Source organism: Gossypium arboreum, chromosome 1 (genome assembly GCF_025698485.1).
Source record: "Gossypium arboreum isolate Shixiya-1 chromosome 1, ASM2569848v2, whole genome shotgun sequence".
NCBI lineage: Eukaryota > Viridiplantae > Streptophyta > Magnoliopsida > Malvales > Malvaceae > Gossypium > Gossypium arboreum.
This window is the reverse complement of record NC_069070.1, coordinates 14,087,697-14,096,758: the sequence shown is the minus strand read 5'-3', so window position 1 is coordinate 14,096,758 and position 9,062 is coordinate 14,087,697. Positions and strand designations below refer to the sequence as shown.

At 26.5% G+C, this 9,062-nt stretch overlaps 1 protein-coding gene and 1 long non-coding RNA gene across 2 annotated transcripts; one reads left to right on the top strand and one right to left on the bottom strand.

The window, feature by feature from the left end:
• Positions 1-440: 440 nt before the first annotated feature.
• LOC108482698 (pectinesterase inhibitor 4-like) lies at positions 441-1,235 on the bottom strand. Its single transcript, XM_017785820.2, has one exon. It carries the CDS (start codon positions 1,188-1,190, stop codon positions 579-581), a length of 612 nt encoding a protein of 203 aa, XP_017641309.1. The 5' UTR covers positions 1,191-1,235; the 3' UTR covers positions 441-578.
• Positions 1,236-4,056: 2,821 nt separating this feature from the next.
• Positions 4,057-4,863, top strand: LOC128293344 (uncharacterized). Its single transcript, XR_008283536.1, has 2 exons — positions 4,057-4,430; positions 4,576-4,863. It is a non-coding gene; the product is annotated as an uncharacterized LOC128293344 (long non-coding RNA).
• Positions 4,864-9,062: the final 4,199 nt, after the last annotated feature.

Genomic DNA, 9,062 nt, shown 5'->3' with positions numbered 1-9,062 from the left:
TTATTTTATTGTTCAATAATATATTAGTTTTTCATTAACATTTTATATTTTCATTACTTGGTATTTTATAACTGAATTATAATAGTTGTACGTCTAATTTGATTTAATTCCAATAAAATCTTTTAATCAACAAGAACTAAAACTAATTAAAATAAAATACAATAAATTAAAAATCGGAATATATTTAAATTTAAATAAGAATAAATCTAAACATGATAAAACTTAAATTTGTGATTTCAATTTATTAATATATCAACAATGATAAACATATATTTCTAAAATTTGTGATAAGTTGACTTTTATGTTAAAAATAGATATATTAAACGTGCCCATAGAAACTAAATTAAATAAATAAAATTGTAAGTATATTAAATGTGAAGCAAATATGAAGATCATAATGTGTATCTTAAAAATGGACGACAAAGTTGGGTGAACCAAGAAACAAAACATGTAAATTAAGTGTAACAGCATATCTCATATTGCTACAAATTATATTACATCGATAATGCATGTATCTAAAAGATCACAACACCCTTCCCATGTAATTAACTTGGAGAATTATTAATGACAACACTAAATCAGTACTCCAGAAGATTGAAAAGAGCCAAACAAATGCTGGTCAATTTGGCAAGATTCAGCACTTTCTTTTTTATTGTGTTCTTAACAACTTTGCTTACTTTCTGCCCATCAAATTCATCCGTGCAAGTGTACTCATCTGTCAAGGCAGCACTCACCCAAGTTTTTAAATCGCTCATCTCATCAGCCTTGTGATCCGAGCCTTGTAAATTAGCCAATGCCTTCAAGGAATTCTCCAGCTCGTAGATTGCCTCACCTGTAGTTTCCGCACAATCGTTGATGATTTGTTTCTCGGACGGACTCAATCCCTTCATTTTCGACAACGAATCTATGGATGAAGATGCATTGTATGTGGCGTTTAGAGTGAAGGACAAGGCAATGCTGCAAAGCTTGTCAGTATCTGTTTTAATGGCGGATGCACTGGGGGAGAGAGCTTTGTAGCAAACTTTGGGATATGTGGTTGAATTGCAGGCAGATTTGATAAATTTTTTGTAAGTTTTGAGACAAGCTTTGTTAGTAGTAGCGGCTGAGACAGTTTGCATGGAAGTGGACATGAGAAGAAGAAGAAAGGAAAAGCAAAATAGGAAGACTAATGGGAAAGAGGAGCTTGACATTGTGAAACTTTTAACTTCGTTTCTACTTAGATTTCTATCTTGTGTTTTGGTGATGGTGCGTGGAATTATGGATCACTACTTATAGGCAGAATTAGAATAATTTCAGGTGAGGGGGGGACCCTGATTAATGTTTTAATTAATTGGTTTTTATTTGTTAGCACCAGCAATAAAAATATTTTGCTTCTTGATACGTACTGTTGTTATCGACTGTATGTCTGTTTATTAAATAGCAAGTCAATTAGTTTAGGATAATATTAAAGAGTATAAATCAAACTACAAAAAGAGGATTAGAACGTGAACTATAATTAATTCAGAGATATAGTAGATGCTGAGGTTGTCTACATATCTATCAATATCATGCACTCTCCCACATATTTATGTATTATGGATATAAATAATTAGCTGTTCCTTACATTTACATTTCAACTTTGTACCTCCCATTCTTACGTATTTAAACACAATTTAAGTGCATGAACGCGGCTTTCCTATCATTTTTTGTTTTATGAATCTATTTCATCTTAAAATTAGGTGACTTAATTTCAAGTTGGTAAGTTATTTAATTTAATAACAAATTATTTTATAAATGTGTCAAATTTAAAAATGTTTAAGGGTGTAAAAGGCTCTCAAACTTTTTTTTTTCACTCAGTTGAGCACTTGAACTTTCAAAATGCATAAAAAAAAAAAGTCTTCAAACTTATTCAAAAAAAGCAATTAAACCCCTGCGTTTTTTTTCACTCAATTCGGTACTTGACCTTTCAAAATACATTAAAAAGACCTCAAAATTTTTAAAAAGCAATTAAACCTCTGCTTTTATTAAAATTAGAAAAATTTATAAAAATAAAAAAATAAATTTTAGAAAATTTATTAAATTTTAATAAAATATAAAATATATTAAAATTTGAATTTTTTAATAAAAATAGTAAAAGAATAAAAATTGTAAAATTTTATAAAAATCATAAAAATTAATGACCCTTTTTTTCATTTAAAGTCATCACGTGTCATTACACGTGTGACATGTACAAAATGATAAAAAAATAAAAGTTATAGAAAAATTATAAAATGTTTCTTTTGATACTATAATTTTATAAAAAATTTATGAAATTTATATTTCTTTACATTTTGTATAATTTTCTTACGACTTTATAAAATTTATATTTTTATATTTCTTTACATTTTGTATAATTTTCTTACGACTTTATAAAAATTTATATTTTTATATTTCTATACATTTTATAATATTTTTATGATTTTTATAAAATTTTACAATTTTTTCTAATTTTAATATTTTAATTTTTATTAAAATTTAATAATATTTATAGCTTTTATTTATTTTAATTTTTATATTTTTTCTAATTTTTAATAAAAGAAAGGGCTTAATTGCTTTTTTGAAAATTTTGAGGGTCTTTTGATGCATTTTGAAAGTACAAGTATCCAATTGAGTGCAAAAAAAAAGTAGGGGCTTAATTGTTTTTTAAAAGGTTTGAGGCCTTTTGATGCATTTTGAAAGTTTAAATATTCAAATGAGTGCAAAAAATAGGGCTTAATTACTTTTTTGAAAAAATTTGAGGGCTTTTGTACCCTTAAGCCAATTAAAAGTTTATCATAAATTTATGGAATAATTACTTATTTAACTCTCTAATTTTACAAAAAAAATTTAGTCTTTCATTTAATTTTTTCTCTTTTAGCTCTTTAACTTACATTATTTGTCAAATTACCTCAAAATGGGTAAAAAATTAATATTTATTAACTTTGTTGATCCGGTGTATGCCACATCTATAATTAATTAATTTTTAAACATTTAAAAATATTTTAAAAATACTCTTTAATACTTTTAATAATTTTATAAAATTTTAAATAATTTTAAAGATGAATTATTGATAAGCAAAGTTAACGAATGGTAATTTTTCCATCTTTTTGGTATGATTTGATAAATAATATAAATTAAAGCATTAAAAGAAACAAAATTTAAATAGAGAATTAAAATAAATTTTATGTATAAAGTTAGAAATTTAAATAAGTTATTATGCCTATATTATGTTGATTGTGATGCGTATCTTAAAAATTAATAAAAGATTATAGCATCCATGACTAAAAGTTTGTATAGTAAAATTAAGAGAAAGACAAGAAATATAAACTTATGTTTATGCTCTGAAAATAACTCTATACTTGTGAAATCCATGTTTTCCTAAAGGTATTAAAATTACTGTGTATAAGATATTAAGTTTTGATTGGCGAAATATGAAGGTAATAAATTTGTACGTATAGTACTGGAGACAAGTTCAAGATATATATATATATATATATATATATTTTGTATCCCACTAATATAGTTGTCCTAAATGAAAACATGAAAAGCATTACTATTTTGTGTCAATGAATCTAAAGAGCAAGCATAAAACTTGAGATGCGAATTTGAAATAAAAACCATTAAATTTATTACATTTGTAATGCATAATCCTCCCTTCAGGCCTACTCATACCCTTCCAAGCCTTCAATATTTTATTTATAAAGGGGAAAAAAAAATCAGTTTAGCACCGGATTAAAAGGATCGTGGGTGGTGATGTTGTCTATTTAATTTCTTAGAAAAAAAAAAAACAAATTTTATATTCGATGGCGATTTTACTAAGCTTTATTCTTTGCTATGATTTATTATATTTAGTACAGTAATAAAATTAAGGATATATTAAAATATGAGCTTTTAAGCTTTCTACGTAAGTGGGCATTAAAAGTTTTGACCCTTTGATGATCTTACTTGGAGATGGAGCACTTTAGTAAAAGTAAAGGATACATGTGCTTCAAAGTTAATTTTTTAAATTCTTGATATTTAAGTATTCTTTTGCTTTGTTAGATTTTGAATTATGCCTTCTACGCGAGTAACTCGTGAATGTGGTGCTATTTTGCTATATTTTATTTGGGTATAGCAAAGTTTCTAACCTTGCTAGAAAAACCGGAGTCAAGTGGGTAGATGCTAAAATGTTCATGGTCTACAAGCAAATTAATGACTTGGTGGTACAAAAGAGGTATTTGCTCCGTTGACCAACATATCGAAAGAGGAACCTAAAACCTTTCAGTGTCACGATAAACGAGGAATTTGAAGAAGATCCTATAGAGGAAGGGGAGATGGGACAGTTTAAACCAATGCATATTTGGGATGAGCGCGAGGAGGTGGAGGAGGAAGAGGAGAACAAAGAAGACGAATGGGTTGAAAGTGATATAAAGTCGTCGGAGTGGAAACATGATGTAATTTCTTCTCTAATTCCATACACTTTGGATACAATTATTTAATTTTTTTTTAAATTAGTTTTAATAGTTTAATGGGATCATTTTCATTTTCATTTCTTCTTTGTTTATTTTGTTTGTTTTTCTTTTTATTTTTTTATCTTAGGTATCAACCTCACTTGAGAGAGCATGTTCATGATGCATCAAGTCAAGCAAAGATAAGAAAACTTGGATAAATTTTTTAAGAGCTTAAATAGGGAAGCGTCCTATTGTTTGCTTGGCACATTGGAGACAATATTCAATTAATTTTTTTTCGCATATTTTGCATATTTTTCAAAAATTTAATTATGTTTCTTGTATATGCTTAGTTGTTTTCTTTGAATTGAAGACAATTTTTTGTGGTTGCAAACTAGGTGATATATGAATTTATTTGATTGAATATGTTTTAGAAGCATGCTATTTTTGTTTATAGGTGAGATTTAGAAATTCAATAATTGGATTGTATTAGAATATTGAATGCTTCGTTTTGAAATTTTTATTGAATAATTTTAAATTTTGTGTATTTTCTTTGATTCACATCATTAGTCTCATGAAATGCACATAAAATTATCAAATAGATGTTGAACTTTATTTATATATTTAGTTGTGATTTTAGAATTCATTCTATTATTCCTTTCAAATATAAGTAGTTCTAAATGCATGATAGAGAAAATTCTAAGATTTTTTTTTTATATTTTTCTTTTGGATTAATTGAGCCTTTGAGCCTATAGTATTTCTTGCTTAATCTTTTTTTTTATTACGAGTCTATAGAGCTTAAAGTTCTAGCTTTACCTTGTTTTTTTAGCTGTTCAATGTGCTTCATTTTTATGAGCAAAGTATTAATAGATTAGGTAGGAACATCTTGATGAAGAATAGGTGAGAAAAAGACTAAACCATACTTATTCTTTTTTTTTTTTTGCTTTGTTGAAAAATTCAAGAAAAAGAAAAAGAAAAAGAAAGAATTGAAGAAGAAAGGTACTTAGATGAAAAAGAAAATTCAAAGTAACTTGTTATTAAAGTATGTTTTACCCTTCTATATAATGGAAAAAATGAGTTGAGTTGAAAAGAAATATATTAAGTGATTATTAAGGAGATAAGAAATCAATGATTTGTGCTCGTTATGATTTTTTATATGTCTGAGTTCAAATTAAGTCATTTGTTACTTAATTTCTTAATTTATCATACCTTAACTTAAATTTCGTCACATATTAAAATTAATTTAAGAGTGAAAAGATAAACAATGAACTTATTAGTTCAGTGCAACTATTTACTTTTTTTTTTTTGTTCAATAACTATTTATTTATTGGTTATTACTTTTCAATGTACTGATAAGATGGCACACATATATGCACTAAAGCTTTAGTGTTTTAATATTTTCTAATTATGTGAATTTTTTTTTTAAATCGTTTGTGCAGAGATGGCATTCTTTTTTAACATATTTGAGATTTTAAATTCTTAATCATGCTACTTTATTTTGTATTCTCTTCATTAGTGGTTGCTAAGTATCTTATGTTGCATTTGCATTTATGTTTAGTGTTTTGTTTTGCTTGAAACAAGTAAAAGTTGAAGTATGGGGTATGATGAGTGTTCATAATATCTATAATTTTAGGCACACTTCACTTAGATTTTAGTTAAATTCTTAGTAAAATATCATGTATTTAGAGTTAATTTAGATAGTTTTCATAATTTGCATTTAATGTATTTTTGGTATTTTCTGCTTATATTTTAGTAATTAATAATTTCATAACTTGGGTGAATTTGGGCTTCTGATGCGGGATTGAGAGCGAAACATGAAAGTAAAAATGAAGAAAAACTAGAGTATAGCAGTGGGACGTAGTTGAAGCCCTAGAAGAGTCACTAAAAACCTATAATTAGACTTTTTATCTTTGGTTTTCAAGAGAAGGAGCTTAGGTTATTTTCTATTGATACTTTGTTTATTTACTTTTCTATAGTTTCGTAAACACCTGGCTTTTAGTTCTCTTTTATTTTTGCTTTTATCGTGTTGTTGGTTTGCAATCAGATTCAACCTACTCTTAGATCAAATTGTTAAAGAGACGAATGTTTCAACTGAATAAGATTTCTCTTCTCTTCAATCTTTTTTATTGTTGTTCTCATGTTTATGTTATTGTTTGTGGTTGATTTGAATAGTTGACCCTTTAAAACACAAAAGAGTTTTTATATTTTTTATTAAAATTTATACAAATATTTATATTTCATATTTTGAAAATTACATTTTATAGAAAATATAACAATATAAATTTATCTAATAATAATAAAAATATCAATTTTGTCATCAATATTATCTAACATTGAATTTTTTACCATTCCTCCATTAAATTATTAACGAAGGTTGACATACTTGACTTTTCTATCGGCATTATAATAAATTTAACATTCAATATTTATATGTTCTATCAATTTGATCTTTATTCTAAAAACTTATCAAATTTATCCCTTAACATTTACTCATTCTATCAATTTCATTACAATTCTAAAAATTCAAAAAACAAAAGTCTACATAAAAATTTTGAAAATTTAAAAAAATTCAAGAAAAATAGAAATTGGAAAAAAATAATGTGACTTTTGTAGCAATTTTGTTAAATTTGAAGTTTAAGGTTTTAATATAGTCTTAACCAAGAGTTAATAACAATGGTCCACCAATACTTAAAACTTGCAAAGAAAAAATTATAAACCAACAAAAGAAAGGAAAGAAATAAAATACAAAGTCATTACAAAAGAAAAAATAGTAATCTGCATCCCACCATTCAACAAATGTCAGTGTTATTTAACACAACACTGTTATAGTTATTATAGATTTTGCGATTCCTATTAAAATGGGGGAAATTGCAAAATGAAATTCAAGAGCATAGCTTAATTATTCTAAGTCGCTACTTTTTTTTTCTCAATCAAAAGGAATTTTATTAAGAAATAGAAAACCACTGATGACAAGTGACGAAGTCCAAAATACATCGCCCTGCAAAAGCAGATAAAAACATATATATGAAGCATCAAAGGCATCCTGACCGATGACCAAAAAGGAGGCATCAAAGATTAAATGTTAGGTCCAGAAGAGAACCTCCCCACAAAACTGGTCGCATTCCACTCATGAATTTCGTATGATATATCTCTAGTAGAAGCAACATCATAAAAAAAATAATAATACTACTACCATTCACCACAACATGCCTTTTCAATTTCATCAACAAAAGGAGGAGACCATCATATCTGTTAAATATGACTCCTTCTTTCAGTCAAATTTAAAAAATAATCTTTCAGTTAAATACTATTTATTTGTTTCAATCAAACACCGATTAGTTTAGATTATTTTATTATTATTTGACCTATAAATTTAGCCTATAAATAGGCTCTTTTACAATCTTAGAAAAACACACCCATTAGAGATTAGAACTCATAACACATTTAGAGAATTTTGTGTTTACGTTTGAGGGTTCTTTGTTTTTGAGTTTTCGGAGTTTAGTTTTTATCTCTATCTTTTGTACTCTTCGTCATTTTGCCATTATAGTAAAATTATCTTTGCCCGTGGTTTTTTATCTCCTTTGGAGGGGTTTTTCCACGTTAAATTTGTGTGTTAAATTTCTCAATTTATTCTGCTATTTTTCTTGTTCGTTGCTTAATCAGATCGATCCTAACAATATCACCATAGCTTTCATCAGCACATAAAATTCAATATACCAAAAATCTAAAACCTTTAAAAACCATCATTTGTTACAATTATATTGAAGTGCAATAACTATTCAAGTAGCCTAACCAACATGCAAGAAACTCACAATTTAGTCCCAAACAACTCAACAACAATTTAAAAGTAAAAATCCATGCCATCCAAACTATAAAAAGAAAAGCACAACTAAAATGTTCAAACAAAAAAATCCTCAAACCACCCTTCGAGAATCAATAGGTAAAGTTCTCCTCAAAATCGACTTATTAAAAGTAGTAAACATATAAATATGAAGAATCAGTCAAGACTTGGGTTATCAATGTAGACAAAAACTTATTAGGCTTACGAAGCCCAAAAGAATGAAAGTATGGTATCTTGAAAGCGTTGAATTTGAATGCCTAGTGCAGTCCTTGTAACAATTCGATGTTTTTTTTTTCTTAATATAACAAATGATAACTACTTTTTCCTAATTTGATATCTAAGCGTTTTTCTTTTTCAATTTAGTACCTAAACTTTTTTTGTTCAATTTAGTACTTAAACTTGTCAAATGTTATACAAGTTACTAACATACCAATAGTGTTATTTTTAGTCATAATAACTTTTTTTGGCCCTCCAACTTTAAAAAAAATCATTTTATCCCTTCATTTAATTTTTCTCCTCTTTTAGCCTTCAAACATGCATTTTTTGTCAAATCACTCCAAAAAGGATGAAGAAGTTAATGTTTGTTAACTTTGTTGGTGTTGCATACACGTGGATTGCCACTTAGAAGAAACGTCAGCATTTAATTAATTTTTTAAAGTTTTAAAACATTAAAAAATTATAATTTGTAATAGCTTTTAATGATTTTTTATTTTTAGAAATAGTTAATTTTTTAAATTTTTAAAAAGTAATTAAATGTTGACATGTGTTATCCATGTATATGCAATATTAGCAAAGTT

Bases quoted from the DNA above. Each gene is read 5' to 3' on its own strand.
- LOC108482698 (XM_017785820.2), bottom strand. From the start codon at position 1,190: ATGTCAAGCTCCTCTTTCCCATTAGTCTTCCTATTTTGCTTTTCCTTT.